Consider the following 23,329-nt stretch of genomic DNA (forward strand, 5'->3'; position numbering starts at 1 on the left):
AAGAGATGTTTGTAACTTTGTAACCAATTTTCTCAATATTTCTTCTTTGTAGCCCATAAGTCCTTGATATATGAACATTTCACATGACGGAAGACTGTCACATGAAACCATGGTATCTCAATCAAAATTAGCAATCTCATCCCAGTCATTGAGAATCTCCTTCAAATCCTCTGCTTCTTCAGTCAAGGAGGAATTCAAGTTTTGCTCCATTTCATTCATATCTTTGATACGCTTAAGAACTGCAAATGTTTTTGTAGTGGCTCGAACTCCTTCAGAGATGACTTCTCCTATCCAAGACTTGGCGGCTTCAATCGACTTTCTTTCCTTGGACGTTTTAGACACAATAACAACACTTTGAGAAGATTGTTTCCGAATGACTTCATTTAGGTGAGTAACCTCCTTTTCGAGTTGATTCTTCTTCTCCCATAGTTCATGATTGCTTTTTGACACATTAGCTAATGCATCTTGAGCATCTTGTAAACAACTCAAATGTCACTGGTTCTCGATTTCTACCTTAGTGAACTTGTAATCAGAATGGGTAAGTTCTTCAATAGGTTTGTCCACTCGTGGCTCAACAATTTCTACAAACTTGGTTTTCTCCAAATCAACTGAGATCATTGAAATAATCTTATCTTTCAAAAAATTGGACTTAGTTTTTTTTACAGGGAGGTTATCCGGAGGTACAACCACTTTCCTTCTCTTCATTATGATCCTACTCAACCATGCAGGAAAGCTGAAACTTTCATCTGTGGAAACAGGTATAGTGGAGACCATTGGCATTGATCCTGATTGTATCTCCGTTGTGATTGAGCAAGATTCAGTCTACACAACTGAATTCATAGGTGCATGATGAGAGGATTCGATCATGAATAACTCAAAACCTGTTAGAGATGTATCAAGTTGAGAAACTTGACCCTTTGTAAAAGTTGGAAAGTCTTCAAACACACTTTCCAAATGTTCGTATTGTTCATTTGCTAAAATGAGAGGACCCGTTGAAGAAATAGGAAAAGCCAACGTATTGACTTCTGAAACTAGAATAGAAGGTGTGAAAATAGTGGAAAATGAATCCACTTCATCATCAATCTCATCCAGAAAAGGTGCTTCATGCATGGACGGTGCATGAGTCTGTGCATGTCTTGGAAGAGATATGATCATAACTTCCCCTTCTTCTTCGTCTGATTTTGTCTCTAATTCCTCCTCTGATTTCTGAACTGGTTCAGGGATCTAAGATGATTTAGATCCCTTTCTGCCCTTCAACTTAAATTTAAGAGATTTCTTTACATCAAAAGAAGCTCCATCTTTTCCTGTAATTTCCAGTTGTGACTTCCTTTCCAAGAGGACCAAAACTTCCACAATCCAAACCCAATTTTGGATAACCCTTTTTAGACCTTTAATTTTCAGCCACTTGTTGGTGTTTGCCAAAATGGATTGAAATCTATCCAGAATAGATGTACCTTCTTTTTGTTGTCATTGAATGGGAAAAGAGCATCTTTTATCAAAACCCACCTGATGAAATTCGGGATCAAGAACATTGCCATCATCTTCAGTTTGAAAATTTGATGGGATCACAAGCATGTTAAGATCAATGATTTGCTACAAAGTTAATCTGCAGTAATCCATCTTCATGATATCTAGTTTTGTTCTCATATCAATCCAAACATCCTCGATGCGATGAACATGTGTGAAAGCCCTCTTGATTTGATAATTTTTTTCTTGGTAATCAAATTCAAATCTGGCTTTAACTTCTTCAAAGTAATTAAGTGCAATTTTGCTTCCATATTTTTTGCTTTATGTACAAAATTGATCAAATAGTTACCTATCACCAAAGGTTTGATAGAAAAAATACCAAAACCAGGCCTATGCAAAGTATGCTATTCAGATTGAACTTCCATGAGTTGTTTGGCTAATTCCATCATAATGATCCTATTAGTAGCATACCTAGGTAAGGTATACGGCTCACCTTTAAAATATCCAACTCTTAAGTAAAAGTTGGAAACTAGATGAAGATACAACCATATTGATTTACTTTTCCCAAGCTTCATTAGATATCTTTTTGATGGATAACTATCTATCAAACAAGTACCGGAAATGCCCAAAGAAAGCATATTGGACTCTTCTGTAATGGAACTTACTATTAGCTAGAGTGATCTGCTTATAGTAATCCCAAATTGGAATCTGAAGACGTTTCCCTTGGTTGAGAGTCTAGAGAAAGATCCCATGGCAGAAACAATATAAACAAGGTACGAATTCATGTAGAAAGGTACTGAAGTTCCTATATTGAGCAACTGTTGATAGAGTATAGAACTAATCAGTTCAATCCAAAAGATCTGTTCTTTATTCTCCATGATCTGGAAGATGAACTTGTACATCCATGGCTCAAAATCGGTGGAATCTTTAAGAGCACAAACCCTGCTGAGAAGAATGATAAGATCTTTGTACTCTTGCTTGAAATTAGACCTGTGAACAGTCTTTGGCTATCTTGAGAAGTTGCTCCTCTTGGTATCCAACCAGTATTGATTTACATACTTCTGATAATCTCCCTTATTCTCATTCCATATTTCCAAAGATGATTCTTTGGTCAAATCTACGCAACTTGCATTAAGTGGCACTTCGAAAATTTGCTCGATAGCTTCTGGATCAAGACTACTAACAACTGCCATCAACATCCTTGATTGTCTTTGACTTTGGATTGAAACACTTTGTGCATCTGAGAACAAACTCGGGTTCCATGGCAGCCATGGGAAAGGTAGATACCAAGTGAATATGACTTCTCTTGATACCTTTCATCTCATGACCAATAGGAGTTTCTACTCTTTGTAGAAAATCAGTCATGTCCATGTGTCCGATTTTTGTGTCTAACATGTTGTCAAGGATGGATGTGACATGAGATGGATACTTATTGCATGTAGTACAGTAAGATATGACACAGAAAAGATACTTTATTAATATACGCAATATGCACTTCAATGCTTACAATATGATTATGCTCAATACAATGATTATGGTTCTTTTGATAATGTTCCAAAAGTCCCTATAGATGATGCACCGATACTTTCTCGAAGGGGTGACTCAACCGTCAGGTGCCCTTTCTGAAAGATCCTTGATGGATCTCTTCTATTGATCTGCTGTAATTTTATATTTTTAAATCTGTTTTCCTGTTTATTAATGTTTTCTTGCAAAACTAGACAGAAGTGCAGAAAGGTTTGTTTGTTTTTTATGATTTTATAACATAGAAAGGAATAGGGAACAACAACTATGAAACAAGACTGAAATAAATAAGGTATTCAGTAAAAATCAGAATTATTGCAAACTGTACTAGGTAGATTTGTCTGAATTATAGAGCCAAGCAATAAATCCAATGCATTTCCCAAAGCTCACATACAAATTTGATGTCAAATTCGAAGGTGAAGATTGTTCTTGAATCCAGCATACATTTGGAGGTGAATACAAGCAATACTCTATATACCATGTGGTGTATCTGTTGCAAATGGCGTCCCACAGGCTGCAATAAACCACGTCTCAACTGAAAAGATGATATGCCACGCTGAAACCCCAATGAGAATTGATGCCTTTGTCCTTAATCACCACGCACAATGCCTAAGAGATTCAGTGCCAAAGATTGCTGAGGGCTACGTCCCAGCCAATCCCTAACTTGGGGTTTGCGTCCCAAACTAGAAATCGCCCATTCAGAGCAAATTCATAAACAAGTTGTCAAATATGAAAAAGATGATCTTAGAATGAAGCTTCTATCTCCTTATAACCCCTCTCAATTGCAAATCGAACCCTAAGTGTCTCCAAGTGGCGTTGGGTAGTGAAAGTGTTATAATTTCTTATTTTAAAGTGGTCATATTACTAGAAAATAACCTTTTTCCTTATAGACAAAAATCTGTTCACTGAATTGCCCTGAGACCAAAGAGAAAGATTTAGAAAATTTCGAGACCTTTCCAACGAGCTATCCCACCATAGGATGCGCATCCAAATGAGGCCAAAAACCCCTTATTACTCCAAAATGGCTAATTACTTAACTTTGTTTAGTTATTAAACGCTAACTTAGGAAATATTAAAAATATAACCCAAATAGCCACAAAATGGCCAACTGACATCACAAATCATAAAATCATCCTGTCACCTGTTTGTGACTGAAGTCGGAAATCAAGGATCCACTGGCAGTCTCATTCCTAAAATCTAGGGATGCTCCTAAAATTTAGGAAACAAGCCCTATCCCTCTGAAACTGAACCCAAAGAGTAATCTCATAGAGACCCAACCCTGGGCAAGATCATACCTCCTAAAAAGTAGGAACTGCCCCCTAAAAACAAGGAATGTCTCCCAACTGATCAATAACTACCAGAACATCAAGTCCCCAACACTGAATAACCATATTGGGTCTCTATCCAACCCTGTCAGCCTACAAGACCCCATAATAAGCTGACTCACATGTCTTTGCTAGACTGAGCTAGAAGAGCCGACATGACACTTTCGGATACACTTCTACTCGTTGGCTACAATATAGAATTTACTGACAACAAAGTTGCATGAGCCAACTCTTTATCAAACTGATATTTCATCTTGCACTTAGATTTAGATGGTGAGGGCATCTCTTACGCTTGTGCTGCAACACAAAAATCCCAAAACATAAATACATCATTAGAGGAAATCGCCATAAAGGTTGACTCTTGATCAGCAACAATGGTTCGAGTATGGATTAGATACTTTGTAAACCCAATGAGATGATCTCAAAAGAGATGCAGTGAATGGAAATGGAAGATGAAGTGAAAAATTATGGAAGTGAAAATGGAAAGAAATGGATGTGTGAAGGTGGAATGCATGGGTATATGCATGCGAATGAAGATTGCCGATTTTCAAAAAGTAACTTAGGTTTTCAAGATATTATTGCATGGAAAATCAATTACATGTAAGTGCAACATGTAATAAGGGATGAAAAGTGAGATGAGATGCAAATGTGGATGGAGAATGAGCTTACATGTAAGTGTGGATAACAGATGAGATGCGAAATGTGATTATACGAAAATGGAAAAACATGTATTTTCTCATGGAGGTGTGAGTGCATATGGAGAGATGAAAATGGAAGTGGAAAATGAGATTACATGCATGTACAGATGATGAATGAGATGAAAAACATGTAATCGCATTTGATGAATGAGATGTGAAGTGTTGTGACATGAAAGATGAAAATGGGATGTGATGATGTTTTTGCATGAAATGGAAGGTGGAGTGAAATGAAACATGAACAAGTTCTTGGGAAAGAACTTGCAACTTCTCCAAAATGGAGAAAAACTAGAAAACAAACACGCAAAACACAAAAACTAACTTCAAAAGGAAAACATACCTTTGGCAAATGACTCAAACATGTCAACAAGCAAAACACTTCACTATGCAATTTCGAATTTGGAGTTTGGGAAAAAACCAAAACATGAAAATGAACCATTTCATCATTTTTAAAGGAAAATACACTTTCCGTGGAAACAAAATCAACAATTGACAATCATCAAGCTAAAATGTGCATAAAATCAGCAAGATAAGCACAAAATTATTAACAAGAAAGAAAATGTCCACTTACATGATGCTTATGTGCCAAAAATGGAGGGAAAAGCTCTAATACTGAAAAATTCTTCAACAAACTTAGATCTTTTCAAACTTTGCAAGAGGAATCCGTAGTGGGCAACAAATGAGGCGTTTTTGATGGACAATGCCAAAAACGTGCCCTAACAATGCTCAAACTCCCAATGTTTTTGACAAATGCATGCTCTTGAACATTTTTGGAAACAAACGTGAATCTCTAAGGACATGAAATAAGTCATTTTTCACTTCCAACTGCAAAAACGTGACCCTTAATGTATTGCAAATGATTGAATATGCCAAAACGCCTCTTTTCCTTACAAAAATGTGACCGAAAATCATCATGAAGAACTCGTTTTTAGCAATAAAACAAAACATCTATAGCATGGAAATGGCAAAGGATGCAAAAACGCTTCTTCCTTGAGATTTTTGAATTATTCAATGATCAAATCCAAGTATTGGAGTGAAAATGGGTTCTTGAAGGGCACACACATGAAGTTTCTGCAAAAATGGGTTTTGGAAGGGCAAGAGCATGTGTTTTAATGCAAAATGCACTTTTGGAGGTGTATGCATATATTAAAAATATGTTAAGATGCAAAACGCACCTTTTGGAGGTGTATGCATATGTTAAAAACATGCTTTTAGTGTAAAAACTCACCTTTTTTGGTGTCATTGCATGTTTAAGTTACATGCATATGCAACTCAAGGCAAAAGCTCACCTTTTTGGTGCATATGCATATAACACATGTAACTCATCTTTTTGATGTCATTGAACATTTTAAGTGAGTTTACATGCAATGGCATCAAAAAGGTCCACCTTTAAGCGATTACACTTTAAGTTAAATTTTACATGCAATGGCATGAAAAAGGTCCACTTTAAGTGATTTTTCAATGTAATGACATGAAAAAGATCCACTTTAAGTGATTTTAATAAGTACATGTCAATTAAATTTCAATAAAATATTACTTAAATAGGACATAAATTATATTTATATATCATATTAACAATATAACATATAAATATCATTTAATAAGTAATATTTACTAGAGCATTTGATTTAAATGTCAAAAATTAAATTGAACTATATAGTTAATATAGTCACTTAATGAAAAATAAAAAAATAACTCAACTTAAAAATAGAACATAAAGTGCACTATAGTTACTTTAAGTGAAAATTAATTGATAAATTAACTTAAAAACATAACATAAAGTGAATTTAAGTAATATTTTACAAAAAGTGAATGTCAATTTAAAAATATAACATGATATTTTTAATTCGTGTTATTGCATCAAACAGGTCCACTTTTTGGGCACTAAAATGACCATATTTTTTGATTAACAACTCCAATTAAGCTCTAGGTTAGATCAAATTGAAGGGGAAACCAAAAGCCATGACTTGAGCAAAATCAAAGGACTAAAAATCAATAAACACTCAAAAACAAAGAAAATGATGATGAAGGCCTCAAACATTAAACATAGGCTCGACAAACAGAAAAACGAAAAAGACTTGACGAAAGCCTCCAGTAAAAGAATTTTCTATGTGAATTGAGGTTGATTGATCAATCAACATTAAACAATCAAATAAAAAATTCAACTTAGAGAAATGCGAAACTAGTTTGAAAAAGTTTCGTACTGTTACCTGCATTTTGTAGTGACAAAGTGTAGGACAACAACTCCAACCTTGCCTCAATAAGAAGGTACAAGTTTTGGGCCTTGGCTCAGATGTCCTATGAGGTAAAAATTTAAATGTTAATGTAGCTTGGAGAAAATTTGATATTGAAAATTATTATGATGTTAATTTATGGTAGGATTCTATGGTTTAATTGAAATGATTAGCTATTTCATCGCACTATTTTTGTAGCTTTTGTTGTATGGTGATATTTGTAGTTTGGTTGGGTGTTTATACTTGTGAATTCAGAATGATTCTTGCTGTGATAACATGTTTCCTTGATAGCAATAGATGATAACTAATGAGGCTGATATGTTAATTTAGATGGAATATGATATGTTGATCAGGTGGTGATGAACGATATTGATTCTTGTTTGGTGTTAGAATAATGATTATTTGATGATATTGTCATTATATGATGAGATGGACATGTTTATATTATTTGATGAGTATATGTATGTGTTTTCTTGTGATATATGATCATGATTACTTACATGTTTAGAAGTTACTGATGTTTAGTTTCTGCTATGCATGTTACTGCTCTTATTGATATTGAATGATAGTTCATATGGAGGGGGACAAAGTCATAGTTACACGATGACTTCATCCCCTTCCCTGCTTGCCACTGTTTGATATTACATATATGCATATGCGCTCTGACTATTGTACTAACCTGGGCAGGAACTAGGCATCGACTTCACCTGACTTGACATGTCTGAGCGTGCCTAAAAACAAAACATAACTCTGATGGTAGTTAAAATTTGGAGTTAATCATATGGCCAATTACTTCCCCTAACCTATTTCTCATTCCTAGTATTGAGCAACAATTGCCACATTGTTTACTTTTGGCCAGCCTGTCACTGGGTGAAAACAATCGGCTGTCTTGTATTGTCTGATGAGATTCGTGACTTGGTTGTGTTGTTGAGTATGATGTTCGTATTGGTTGTCAATCAGTGTATGAGTTAATTATGTGTAGTTGTATATTGGTTAGTGTCACCGGTTAGTATTACAGAAATATATTCAATGTTGCTGGCAAGTATTGTTTGAGTATTTCTTTTAAACGGGGATTCTAAAGTATTCATTTTGGCTTTTATAATTTTAATGTTCTCATGAGTTTTTTTTAATGGTAATAGGCCTAAGCCAAGTGAGTATATTTTAATTTTGCCTTGCTAAAATTGGAATTTAGCCAAGTAAAATAGTTGTCTCCTTCCCTTAAATAGCCTGCTGGAGGGAGCATTCTTTTGATATGGTAGGTTTTATCCCTCTTTGCTAAAATCGAAATGCTACCCTTTTATCAGTTTGATTTCATGATTACCCTGCCTCCTATTTAGAAATGCTGATTTGTTTTGATATGTCTATTCTGTTCCTTTTCATCAACTCTCATTATACTATATAATTTAGAGATATAATATTCCAGAAAGCAAATTATAAAGCAAAGTATTGAATTGACCGGTTTAGTCATCTTTAACCTCCATAACACAAACTGGCTCTACCATCAAGAATATACAATCTAACTGTTTGCTAGATTAGATGGGGGCATCACAAGTTGTAGGGTAACATGTATGTGAAAGCGATTAGTATTTGGTTCAAATACCCTTGGATTGGTGTCTTTCCAGCATGGCTGGTGCTATGTCTATGTTGTTTTTCCTATATGATCAGACTAGTAAACATTGCAAAGTGTACCATACCTAAGTGTAATTTGGTACCACCAAGTTAATTGTCCTATATATACAAGATAAGCTTTAAAGGCTCCCTCTGTTGGCATGCTAAAATGACAAGAATGGAAAGGGAGTCCACACAAGATAGCCATTTTAATTAAATTCAATTGTTTAGCAAGATCTATGGCTGTATGACACAGCAGAACACAATTATTTAAAATGGTACTTATGTAATGATTCTCCAAACAGAATGCAGAGAACTGTGTACCACTAAGTGTCTGAAATAAGTGATCAATGTGATCAATATACAATCCAATTGATGTTGTACTCGGATACTTATTGGTTTACTAGTAGATCCATATGCCTACTTTTCTCTAGACCAAGTAATAAAGGAACGAGTATAAATGATTTCTAGTCTCTCAAGATCCAATACTTATGGAAAAATTGTATCCATGTATATTGTCTTTATCTTAATCGAACATTAAAATGACAGAAATGATAATGCAAATAGTGCTGCACTTACTGTTCTTGAGGTTTAGGATAAGATCAGTGCAATATTTATTTCATGCGAATAGTTAAATGAAATAAAGATGAAACCATGAAAGAAAAATAAGTTTAACAACTAGACAACAATACACATTTAAAAGTTTAAACATAGAAACCCCTGTGCGAAAAACTAGCCAGAAGTTGCAAATGCTGAACTTCCTCTATTTCCTCTTGGCCACGTCAACTACAAATACCTCAGCTAGAGCATTCCCAGTATACTCCTACTGATGTACTCCTCAACTACTCTTTTTTCTTATGACTGGAATTTGTGGATTAAAGGATTTCCTAAATTTAGAAGACACTGTTCCTATTATTATAATTGTTTTCTATGTGATCTACCATGCCACTAATGAACTTACATGACACAGAGAGAAGTTTAAAGCTACTAAGACACGTCTGCAACTGCAAATGTTACATGCAAAACCACCCTAACAATAATGGAAATACCTCAGCTAGAGCATTCCCAGTATACTCCTACTGACATACTCCCTCAACTACTCTTTCTCACTAACTCTTTTTTCTTATGACTGGAATTTGTGCATTAAAGGATTTCCTAAATTTAGAAGACATTGTTCCTATTATTATAATTATTTTCTATGTGATCTACCATGCCACTAATGAACTTGCATGACACAGAGAGAAGTTTAGAGCTACTAAGACACATCTGCAACTGCAACTGTTACATGCAAAACCACCCTAACAATAATGGAACAACCACCTTTCTGCTCCTCGCAGTTCGTTTAAAATACAATATACTCTTTTGCTAAGCTCTACTTTGGATGGAGTTCTGGGCTGTTTGATATCATATTTTTTAATATTGTTATGTGTTAAAGTTTTAACCCAGAAATATAGATAAACAGCAATAACAGAACATAAACAATATACAAAGGACACAAAAACATTTATCCTGGGAAAACCCTTCGAGTGGAAGGGAAAAACCCAGCCATGCCAACAAAACATATCTTTTATTGACAATAAAATTCAAGTGTACAATGCCTTTCGCTTGATGTGGAATATATAATAAGTAGGGAGACTCTTCATATTACAACAAAAGGTCTTTTTGAGTCCCTTGATATTTCCACATATACAACACTTCACATTTCCATACGCATGCCTCTTCGCATGACGTATGACACGTCTTTTACATAATATTATATGATCACAAATATCGCTTCCAGTTGACGATGACCATAACGGTCATAACAATCAAATTTCTTTCTCATAAAATCAAAGATAAAGATCTCTGTCACAGCTACAAACTTCAACACTCCCTCTTAGCAAGAGAGAGATCTTTATTTAGGCATGCACACATAGCTGCAACAAAAAATGATAAATTCCCATAACATATGTTATCTCAGCATAACATAATCCATCATAGTTACTTCATAAGCACATAGAATGAAGTCACACAAGTCTTTCACCATGCTTGCTCGTAGAGGGTAGAATGAATACTTTTATCTCAAAGCTTCTTCTAGAGAAGGATACATGTCCATCATGCCTACTCGCAGAGTGTGGTCCACTGTACCTACTTGCAGAGGGTGGAATCAAGACTTTCACCTCAAACTTCTCCCAGAGAAGAATACATTTCCACCATGCCTACTCGTAGAGGGTGGTCCACCATACCTACTCGCAGAGGGTGAAGCAAGGACTTTCACCTCAAACTTTTCCTAGAGGAATGCATTAATAATTGAGATTTTATCTTAACAGAGACTCCCTCTCAGCAGAGAGAACTTTAATAGAAGAGTCTCCCTCTCAACAAGGACAACTTCAATTACCAAAATAAGATGGCTGACTATTGCATAAACTTGCAAAAGGTTGGACATCTCCCTTTGCCACGTAACTATTAGAAATTTGTTCAGTGCTCCCCTTGGGATTCATGACAAGGGCTTAATTGCCTCCTGTGTACTATGAGTTGAGTGGTTGTATCGGGCATTGATAGATCGATCTTTTGGTGCAACGAAAACTCCACTCTAACAAGTGGTATCAGAGCTTAGTCACAGGTTTGAATCCTCAGACCCTTGGGTAATGTTGGGGGGGGAGATTGTTAGAAACTTGTTCAATGCTCCCCTCAGGATTTGTGACAAGAGCTTAATCGCTTCCTGTGTACTATTAAGTTGAGTGGTTGTATTGGGCATTGATAGATCGATCTTTTGGTGCAATGGCAACCCCACTCTAACAGTAACCTCCCTTTGAAGTTGAATATGATCTTCCCCTTTTGATCAATGTGCCATCAATTTAGCATCAAGACTGCAAACATTGTTGCATAATCTCTCACCATTTCATTGCATCCTGCAACTACGAGAAATATTAATAACTCATGACTATTATTATTAAAGACTATTCAAGAGATATAATCATTAATACTTATCTCTTTGTAGTCTTATCTCAAAATGCACACAAAGAAAAAATCTGAGAACAATAATACTTATTTCCTCACAACATTTTTATATAGCTTTTGATGGAGCACCATAGGCCTCCAATGATCTGGTTAATCACTCATATATGTTAGAAGCACCCACTACATAAGTCAATGACAAACATGCCATCCCTCAACTATGCTTGCAAATACAACTTATTGCATATCAATTGTTTGATTAGTAATATTTTGTATTTGCATTCAGTCCTGCTATTTGGATAACTCTTCCTCTTTACATGAGGACATGCATCATCGAATACAAACAATGTCCTCATGTTCATCACTTCATTGGTTCATCCTGCAATGAAGTGAGATTAATAATATTTCATAAAATCAATCTATTATTAAGAGATACATGTGTAAATAATGAAAACACTATATTCAGTGTTGTAAAAATTCATTCAATGATAATAAGTATGGGATACTTATCTCTTTCATATGTAGATTCACCAATGTTTCAAGCAACCAAAAACAAATTCAAACAATCATACCAACCACAAGTACTACTATAGTACTGACTATAGATGGAGAGAGCAACAATTTATGTCATAGCGACTCGCCCCTCATTTGAAGATGCATTGAGAAGAAGGTTCAACCCGGCCTCTTGAATTGCTATTTCCCCCCCTTCGACATCAAGGTTGGTGATTGCTACTTCCATCCTTTATAACTCCACATGATGCTTTGTGATTTCAAGAAGGTTTTAGCGCCAATAGCAACAATATGATTACATTAAGCAGAACTAACGACATCTAGATGGAAAATAAGAAATCACAAACCCAAAACCTTCAAAATTGAAAGACTTTTAAGTTTTATTTTTTTTTCTTATTTACAACAAAGATGGAGCACACGAAAAGACAAACTCCACTGCTATAAACAAAGCGAAGATCCTTTCTTTTATACCCATAACAAACAAGGCAGATAAAAAATGTTGGAATAAAACTTCCTTTGTCATTATGAGAGTAGGTGCCATGATTAGACATGTTGAACAAATGCCTCCTATCGTGTTGAGAACTCCCAGACACTCCTCCGCTTATTGAGCCTAAGATTACAAAAGTAGCGCTCAAACTTGCATAACATCCAACTTGCCATCCGCAACACCCAAACTCACGCCTTGTAAGAGTCAAATATAGAATAACAAGATGATATAACAAGACATATTGCCTGACAATAATCACAATTGTAGAAAAAAAATTTAAAAATTGTAGTTTGATTGTGAACAAGCTCTGTTATGAGTCAACATCTCCACTCTCGGTCAAGTATCAAAAGAATCCAAAAAATACGCAAATCATGATCAGGAGATCCTGTGGAGTGCATGACTGCAAGTTGGTTTTCTTTGAAGCAATCACCATGATAACTACCCTTGAGAATATATAACATTTGCACGTCAGTTACAATTCCTCCGCTTCCTGCTTAAAATAGCACTTGACTTTTCCTCTTCTTCTTGGCTTATTCTCTTTTGAAGGCATCCATCAAACAAGATGTCATCGAGTGAAAGAAAAGATTATCTTTCTTTTGAGCTCAAACTCATCTATGGCAATAGAAGACATCCAACGCAAAACGCTATCGGCAACAGGAGAAAGAAACTAATACAAATAGAAACAAATTGCAAATGGCCACCAGATTCCATTGTTGATTCACAAAATACACTTCAATGGTAGATTGAGCTCCTATGATGTTCAAAATAACTCTCAAATATCCTCCTGCGAACACTTGCCTCTTGCGATGAGACAACCTCCATCATACCAACCAAGACTGATACTCTGGAGATTCTAAATCATTGATGCAAACATGAACACATGATATTGCTTGATAGAGTAAATAGAAAAAATATTTGATCTTCATCAAAGTATTCGATAAGATAAGGATGAACAAAAGGCTGGGCAAACGCAAGTCTCCATTCAACTTTATTTAGATGCTGTGAAGTTGCCGATTGAGGAATATAAAAGTAGGCGAAGACTCTTCATAGACATGACTTCCAATCTTCATCATGAATTTATATCAAACTATCTTGCAATTAAAATATCCCGATGGAAAAAATTAACCATCATGAGCATGAAGCCAGAACAATCATTTCAATCCCATATCAAACTACATGATAATGGAAACTACACTTTGAATCCTAAGAATCTCATTCATTCAATATTTAGGAATGAGATTTCAAACACTTCGACACTTACAAGATAGATACACAAGATAAAGAACAAAATTAACTTCTTTATTGCTGCCATCTAACTAGGCTTTGATACCATGTTAAACTCATAAATATAGATAAACATACATAACAAAACATAAACGATATACAAAGGACACAAAAACATTTATCCTGGGAAAACCCTTCTAGTTGAAGGGAGAAAACCAACCATGCCAACAAAACATATCTTTTATTGATAATAAAATTCAAGTGTACAATGCCTTTCGCTTGATGTGGAATATATAATAAGTAGGGAGACTCTTCATATTACAATGAAAGGTCTCTTTGAGTCCCTTCATATTTCCACATATACAACACTTCACATTTCCATACACATGCCTCTTCACATGACGTATGACACGTCTTTTACAAAATATTAACTTAAATATGATCGCAAATATCACTTCCAGCTGAAGGTGACCATAACGGTCATAACAAACAAACTTCTCTCTCATAAAATCAAAGATAACGATCTCTGTCACAGCTACAAACTTCAACATTATGTATAAAATAAAATTTATCTCTTTCAATTGACTATAGTAACACTTGTGTCCTATACCAATGATGGGTACTAGTCCCTTTGTATGCACACCAAAAATGGTTTATTGTTGAATGTGCATAGATATAAATACAAAAGATCAGACAAATAAAATATTAAGTAAACAATCTCAAGGCTCTTGGATTGCACTCATTGTGGGTATAAGTTAGTATTAAATTGGGTAAACATATAATGTCCCCATTTTTAGTAGGTTCCTGCAATTGGCATGATCAGTTCACCATTGCGACCCTCATGAGCTGATAGTGGGATTTGAGGGTCTCAGTCGGCGGGTTATAGGCTTTTTAGCAGCCAATGGTGTGTTTTGGCTTCGTTTGAGGGACTTACTATTCATAGTAAGTCAATTGTTGGTTCCAATGAGCTCAGTTGAGTTAGAGGAGTTGAGTGATGCTCTTAGTTTTATTTCGGGCTTCTGGTTTGCGCTCCAAAAATCTTGGAGGGAGCGTCTATTTATAGTAAGTCACCCCATCAGCTTCATTCATCGTCTTTCTTCATCAGGATCACTTTGATGTTGTCAAATTTTGATTTTGATGCTTCTACAATTGTTTTTGCAAGACGGGTGAATTATTATTATTATAATATTACTCATTTAAATGTGTTGAGGTTGCTATTTATTGGTATTGTATGTTGGTCACCTTAGCATCACAGCCCATTGGAACTAGATCGAGAAAGTTTTAAATCGTGGGCTCAAGAAACAATGGCTTTGTGTGTTAGAATATTATGTTATGGTGGAAAAGGTCATTTTTGGGAGCCAAAAGCAGTTAATAAATTATATTATAATGACACTAGTACATTTTAATATTGCGTTGAGGAAGCTTCTTAAGTAGAGTTCATTTGGGAAACTTGTGCCATTTGAAGATTATAAATATGAGCCCATTTGATGGGAAAGACATCTGATTGATTATTTTCTTTTGTTGCTTGCATAGTGTTTCTGAGGTTCCGATTTTAATGCCCTTGCTGAGGTAAAAGGGTTTGAAGCTGAAGATTGTATTGAATCACTGCTGAGGTATAGTGATTTAATTATTTTGGTTGAATCTCCTTACTGTTTAAGTCTGTGGCTGGGAGATATCATTGTGGCTGGGGAAATTGGAAATTGGGAGTAAATCTGTACGGTTATATTGTTGCGGGAAGTTCTTCCTAATCTGCCTGTTGGTGTTAATTTTTGGTGACTTTCGAAATCTGAATTTGGGCGCTAGCCTGTCAGTTTGGTAGGCTCTGTATCTCTGATTCTTAAGGGAGATTTTAGAGCTAATTGTTCCGAATATCAGTTTTTTTGCATTTCAAATTTATGAATTTCACTGTTAACGACCAGTATTACAAATCTCATTATCGTTTCCAGAATTGGTTTGTTATTAGTTTGCTGAATATTTAGTACTGTTATTTCTTTCATGCATATAACCAAATTTAAAACTTGAAGAATCATTGGAAAATTCCCAAAAAGTAACTACACAGTGAGGATTGTCATAGGCTTTATCACAATAATATCTGGAGTTCATTCGAAAGTGTTTGATGAAATGTCAAACTACTGAATTTGGGGAGGGGATTAGTGTTTGTTGAATGTATACCCAGCTTGGGGTTATTACAAAACATTGAATGATTTTACTATATACTTGAAGGAAAAAAGAAAATATGAAGAAAATCATAAGACGTTAACTACACTGTTTCAAAGAAATGTATAGCTGCTTACTTCACCATATCCTTTATTCCCATTAGTAAGAATAAGTGTCAGGAGAAACCCTTCCCTATATGTATCTTCAGATAGACCTTTCTTACTAGCAGTTGTGGGTGGAGCATATAGTGGAATCCTGTTGAAAAAAGAGATAATGCTTGTAATTTTTATGGCCATACTATATAAGATCAAAATCAAGCCAGCTAAAAAAATGCCTTCAAAATGTGGTTTAATCGAATGACAAACACATACACTGAATCAATTTTAGCCAAACAACTACAGAATATTTTGAAAATTTACCTATAACGTGCATATTCCAATTTGAGAACAAAAATTTCAGAAGTATTAAATTCCATGTCAGTATTTTTTGAATATCTGGAAAGGATATTGAAAGCATGCTCTGCAACCAGAAGGGCTGATTGCTGTATAATCCTGCAAAAACATTTACTACTTGGTGACTTGTTACAAAATATGGCAAAGGAAATTTAACTTTCTGAACTGATGACATGCATAATACCTATGATGTGTGGTGTTCTCTTCTATATTACTGTCTACTTCAATCACCCAGTCACATTTTCCTCTTTGAGAGATCAACAAAGCATTCTTAAGCTCTTCCTTTGTTCGAACAAGCATATGATTTACCCTGTGAACCAATAGAATTTCAAGAGAGCTAAAAACTTTTCCCCAGTTAATTAGAATCTTTTTGAAGATATGCCTCAACTCAAAGGTTAATAATTTATTCAGTCCTAAGACAAACATAGCTTATAATTCGTTGCTAATATTATGTACATATTACTTTGGATTACCTCTTAATCTGTTGAAATTTACCATCAGAATGTTAGTCCAGGTTTGTATGTGTTATTCCCAAATGAATTTCTAATTCATTTGGCAAGCAAATTTCCGAGGTGCCACTTTAATTCTACACCAAAATTATGTTCCTTTGAAGGGAATCTTATTATTATAATTCATTTGCAACTCCTATTACACATTACACACACTTCACCCTCAGCTGATGCGGATAAGGGACACTTGGCAAACACCTATGAACCTACGAAGGTTAGCCAAGGTAATGATCAGAGATTGCATACTTGGTGAGTAGGCAAGTACAAGTTGAATGAAATTAAAATCGACTTTGCACTGCATTTACTTGCCAAAAAATTGGCGAGTTTTTATCTAAAAATTCATTGATGAGAGCAAAAAAGTCCAATGGGTCAAAAAAGACCACTAAAACATCGAAACACCTTAAATTTTTTCTTTGTAAGGCAAGAAATCCTCCCTACCATCAAACACACTATTTACAACATTTTTCCATTGACTAGAGAGGACCAAAAAGGAATTTTTTCCCAAATGTGGAGGGCAGATTTGAAGCACAAATCAGTTTTATTTCTTCTTTTACACATTTTAATTCATTTGGCTGCAAAATGTAGCATTTAGGTTAAAAAAATCATATATATATATATATATATGTATGTATGTATGTACAAACACATAGAGAAATATGTATATAGACATATAGATATATGTGTACATATATCTACATATATGATTCATCACCAATCTTTGGTGATTTTAGCTATGTTATTTTTACCATTTTCACTACTTTTTGCATACCCAGCTTATTAATTTATTTTAATCTTCTCTTTTTGAATTTTTTTGAATCTTTAGATTATATTACATTCTTATTGATTAAGCTAATTATAGAATGCTTTTTACCAATTTATGTATAATTTAGGTTTCTTTTTTAGTGAAACCCTAGGACGTGCACCCAACCCAAAACCTTGAAGCACTCGGTGTAGGGACATCCCAGAAATGGGTACTTGGAATACCCGATTACCCCCACCTCTGGCAATCCACAACCATATTGCCACAAGGACGTGTTTGGAGCGTAGGGATGTGTTTGGAGGGTGGGAATGCCTAGGTGTGCCCAAAACTCCCAGGAGTCCCTCAACCATACCGGTGACATTTGGGTGTCCCCCCTTGGCGGCTGGTGTCAGAGACATGAAACACTTTTTAAACTTTTTTTTTTTGACTTTTCTTTCTAATTGGTTCTATTAGAAGCCTAAAGTATTGTGGGTCCCATTTTGGGCATTCTAAGCCTTCATAAGCCCCATAAACTTCATTTCTATCTCACACTATTTTTATAGTTGACAGAAAAGAGTGAAAAGGAGTGCAAAGAGTGATTGGAAGAGTATTTACAAGATCAAAAGGAGCAAGAAGATCAAGAGAAAAAAGATTCATCAAGCACAAGGTAAGGTTTTCAGAATTGTTTTGTTTTGTTTTCTGTTTTTTATTTCTAGAACTAAATGTTGAATGCATTATTGTTTCTAAATTCTTTATCACTGTTTCTTGTTGAAAGTATTTTCATTTTGTTGTTTGAATGTATTGTTCTTTCTAAATGTCTGAATGCTTTGTTGTTTTTTGTCATTTGAATTTCTAAATTAGGTGAAAACTTCAAACTAGTTCCTTAACAATTTATTTTTATTTTTTTAAATTACTAATCAGGATGAGATTTTTTCATTTTGTCAAATGCAGTGTCAAAATGGCCTCTCATAGTTAAGAATATAGTGGAGATGTGATGATAATGCATTTTGAGGGTGCAAGTCTATTAGAGTATGAACCTGAGCATGAGACAAGTGACAATGGGGTCAATCCAAAAGCCCAATCTACTTATTGCAGCAGGATCAACTTCTATAGATTGCCCCTCTTAGATTTTGGCACTGTTTGCTAGGACTCCTTATGGTTAGAAGTCTCCTCTGAAACAATTTGCAATACAAGTATCAATCCTAACGCCTACAAGTGGTGGTGCGAGAAAATGGAAATGCAATTTTCATGGTGCAAAAAGGTTTGGGAGCATCATTAGAGATGATACACACTTGCCCTTCTGGATAGGATATGGCGTGAGTGCATGTCTATTTTTGATGGATGCATCAAATGTCAAGGATAGAATTGAGATAAACAAGCTTTGGAGCATTCTTGATGATAGTGCAATTCCAGTGTCTAAGTCTTTCAACAAATTCAAACAATTCAGTAGTTATAAGGGTAATGACATACTTCTATTCATATCATGCATCAAAGAGTAGGAACTATGTCAAAATCAACTCGAGGAGCTTCATCCATTCAGAGTTCAGCAGGGAAGGGCAGCAAGGGGAAATGCAAGGCAGCAAGTTCAAGGTAGCTGATTTGTTTAATGTATATATGAAGGATCGGTTAGATGATTCCATTGGTAGGTTCTTTGCAAATGGCATACCATTGCATGTAGCCTGATATCCTTATTATAAGGAGATGATGTCCTTGGTGGCGAAGGAGGGGTTGGGCATCATTTCTGCCATCAGGTAAGCACGAATTGAGGACCACGATCTTGGATAACCAGTATAACAAGATCAATGTTTTGATGGAGCAAACGCAAGCATGTTGGAGGGAGTCTAGTTGCAACATAGTTATGGATGGGGAGGAACATTAGCCGTCGTCCACTCACCAACATCATGGTTACATACAAAGAAGACCCATACTTTCTAAGGGTAGTTAATTGTTTAGGTCATTGCAAAGATGCTTATTTTCAGTTTCACATCCTTAGGGAGGCTATTGAGGAATTTGGGCCACAAAATGTGGTCTAAGTAGTGACAGATGCAACACGTGTGTAGAGTTGCAAGAAAGCTTGTTGAGACAACATATATGTTGACAATTGGCTAACAAGGATATGTAATTATCATCATTTATGGAAACACATGATGTACATGCTTACAGGAAACCTCGGAAAAAAAGATACTTAGCTTTTGGTACTCAAAAAATTGTCAAATTGTTTTGTTTGTAACTTGTTGCTGATGTCATATTATGACTAGCGAAGTTAGATGGAGATAGTATACATGTTGATGATGACGTGTATAACCTCAGAAGTCAGTACGAACTGTACAGAAAAGAGATATTCGTGTTTTACCAATGTAACAGGACAACGGAATTAAAGGAAAGGAATTATTTTGTTTACAAAATGATTACTTGTCCAATTAGGGCCAAAATCCTAGATGTTTACTCTAAGTTAGAAAAGTGTATTGTGGTCTTAGCCGACCTAGCAGCAAATGTATGAAAAGGCATGGTATTTATGCAAAGGACATCTTGCGAATGCAAGTGTGCTATCTTGGAGAAATTGTGTTGAGCAATTATATGCGAACTTTTGTTAAAGCGATATATGCGAAGTTTGTGAAGCTATTTTGTGATCCGAGATCAAACTGAGAAAGAATCTATATTCCAGAAGTTTGATTACTTGTTTGGGTAGTGAGCTCTTCTTGTAATTGGAAGTGCATGTTTGGGCAGTGGGCTCATCTTGCATCTACTGTACTACAACTCCTAATAGGGATTCAAAGTCTCCTAACAGGAACTCTCTATACTAAATTTGCTCATTGACTTCTAACAGGGTCCATCCTGTAACAAGGAACTTATATATTACTATATTATCTAGTGGATATCATCCCCACTAGGGTTTTTCCTTGGCTAGGGTTTCCCTAGTTAACAAAATATAGTGTTATGAGTTATCTTTGTGCATAGTTACTGTTACTATTCAGTATTACTTTATTACTTTGTTATGTATGGTTTAAAGTAACAAATAATATCCAGTTGGTGACTAAAGTTTGTAAATTATTGATTCCCCACCTCTCAGTAGTTCCTATTTCTAACAATTGGCATCAGAGTGCAGTTACTTAGAAGAGGCTTAACAGCTTGAGTAAGATCCCTATGGATATGGAACAGTTGATGAAGAACCTTGAAGAGGCACTTAAACAAATTGATCTCCTTACTAAAGAAAGAGATAAGTTGAAGGACAAATATGAAGACTCCAAACTATACATTAGACAATTGAAGGAAAAGATTGAACATCTCAAATCCAAGCTTGAATCTATTGAATTTGAAACTAGTGATGATGATTATTCAAAACTGAAGATAGAGTACAAGATCTTGAAGCATGAATTGAAGATTACGAGTCTGAAGTTAACTTTGAGGAGTCATCCTAGCAAAATTGAAACTAATTTGAAAACTGAGAATGCAGATCTTAGAGCAAGTCTGACAAAGAAGACATTTGAGCTTGAAACATTGAAAGAAGATCATGAAGAACTTCATAAGTACAATACTATTGTGAAAGGTGAATTAACTTAGTGTAAACAACAACTTGAGAAGCTTTCTTCTAGCAGAGAAAAGCTTGATGATTCAAAGTCAATACAGAGACCTACTTATGATAAGACATGTCTTTGCTATCTATTTAACATGTTTGCAAAGAAACTTGAGATTTGATTAGATCCGAAAGAAAAAGATAAATTTGATGATAAGATTGAATCCAGTCAATCTTCTGATAAACCTAAAGAAGTTAGACAAGACAAGGAAGTTGAATATTGGATGAACCAAAGCAAGTGGAATCTCTTAAGGAAACCAGGCATGAATTTAGATGTAAGTGTTTTTCATGTAATGAAATAGGTCATATGAAAAGAGATTGTACAAATAAGTCATTTAATCATGTTAAGGATTTTTATTGTCATAATTGTCATCCTATGGGTCATAAAGCAATTGATTGTAGGAAACCTAAATATGATAATAATAGAAAGAATAGTAGAATGTCTCGGAATACTGACCCTGCAAATAGAAGATCTAATGAAAGGACATCAAGAGAACGAAGACCTTATGAGAAAAGAAGACAGATCGTGTGTTATAAATGTAACAACTTTGGACACATAGCTCGGAATTGTCATGCACCTGATAATCAACAGAATCCTAGAAGCAGAACACCAATATGTTAGTTATGCAACAACTTCAGACATACAACAAAGTATTGCAAAATGGATAGAAACTTTGGAGATAGAAGGAGCAATGGAAGAAACTTCAGAAACAAAAGATATGATGGAAGGAACGTCGGAAATGACAGAAGAACCATAAAAGGAACTCCTGAACTAACAAAGACAATGAGGAACAAAGAAATGTAGTTAGTGAACTTTGAGAACTCAATGAGACATTTGTAAAAGGATTAAACATCTCAAAAGAAAAGCTAGAAGATGATGAGACAGGAAGATTGAAGTCAATTATTGAGTTTGATTCAATTAAGTTGAATTAAGGTTGTTCATAGCACCAGAATCTGAAACTTCATCTAAAGATCGACCTAGAGGTAGCGAAGTTAGGAAAAGGTGTATTGAGATAAGTTTAGATTGTATCTAAGCTCGCTTGTAATTTGGAGCTTATCTAAATCAATTATGAAGAAATTAAGAGTTACTGTTATTATAGAGAAAGTTAATTCTGTAGCAGAAGATGAAAACTATGTTCTTGCTAAAAATTTCATGGAGCGAAGTTTTGTGGAGCATTGTCATGATGGGAGGAAGCTATAGTAAACCTTAGGTGGCATCTGAAGATCGGATAGATGATCTTGAGCAGTTATTTGATTTCAAAATGCAATTGATAGCTTTTTTGTATTTGCAAAGTACGCAATTAATGCAAGTTCAAGTTGAAGGAAATATATGGAGCACAAACTTGATTACCATTTCACTGCGAATACATCAAAAGCATAGAGCACTCAAAAACGACATGACAAGGCAATTTCAAAGCAAAACCTATTTTCAAAAAAAGTATTTTAACACTTTTTTTGCAAAATTTATTTGCTAAAAGTTCACATTTAATAGAATCATGGCTATGTCAGTAGTTCACAATGTTGAGAATGAGGAGAGACTGAAATTGAAAGTTGTTTTGGTGAAACCCGTAGAAGGAAACCCTAACTCAGCATTATCCATTACTCCAAACAATGTAGTATATTTGGAAGATGCAGGAAGTTATCTTACCAGTAAGTTTGAATCTACTGGAAGTGAGTATATGACAAGGATATGGAATTAGTCTTTAATCACGATATGACTATGAAACCCGGATTTGAACAGTTGAAGGAACCAGATTTGTTCAAATATCATTTTTACCGAAAATTGGACATAGATGAGTGGACATAGATCACACTAAGCAGAATATATGATAGGAAACTATGGATGCAAGATAGTGTAGTTGATATCTCAGCCGACCTTATTCATGAGGT

General features: G+C 35.0%; 1 protein-coding gene across 1 annotated transcript in view; it reads right to left on the reverse strand.

The window, feature by feature from the left end:
- Nucleotides 1-23,329, reverse strand: part of PHYLLO (2-oxoglutarate decarboxylase/hydro-lyase/magnesium ion-binding protein) — a 327,122-nt gene that overhangs the window by 35,394 nt on the left and 268,399 nt on the right. The window contains exons 18-20 of the mRNA XM_089799357.1: nt 16,802-16,927; nt 16,585-16,716; nt 16,303-16,420 (exon numbers count right to left, since the gene is read on the reverse strand). Coding sequence (XP_089655483.1) covers nt 16,303-16,420; nt 16,585-16,716; nt 16,802-16,927 — 376 coding nt within the window. The remainder of the gene's footprint in view (nt 1-16,302; nt 16,421-16,584; nt 16,717-16,801; nt 16,928-23,329) is intronic.

The sequence above is a fragment of the Cupressus sempervirens genome, chromosome 9 (assembly GCF_028749045.1).
Source record: "Cupressus sempervirens isolate cs-2001-9-10 chromosome 9, ASM2874904v1, whole genome shotgun sequence".
NCBI classification, from domain to species: domain Eukaryota; kingdom Viridiplantae; phylum Streptophyta; class Pinopsida; order Cupressales; family Cupressaceae; genus Cupressus; species Cupressus sempervirens.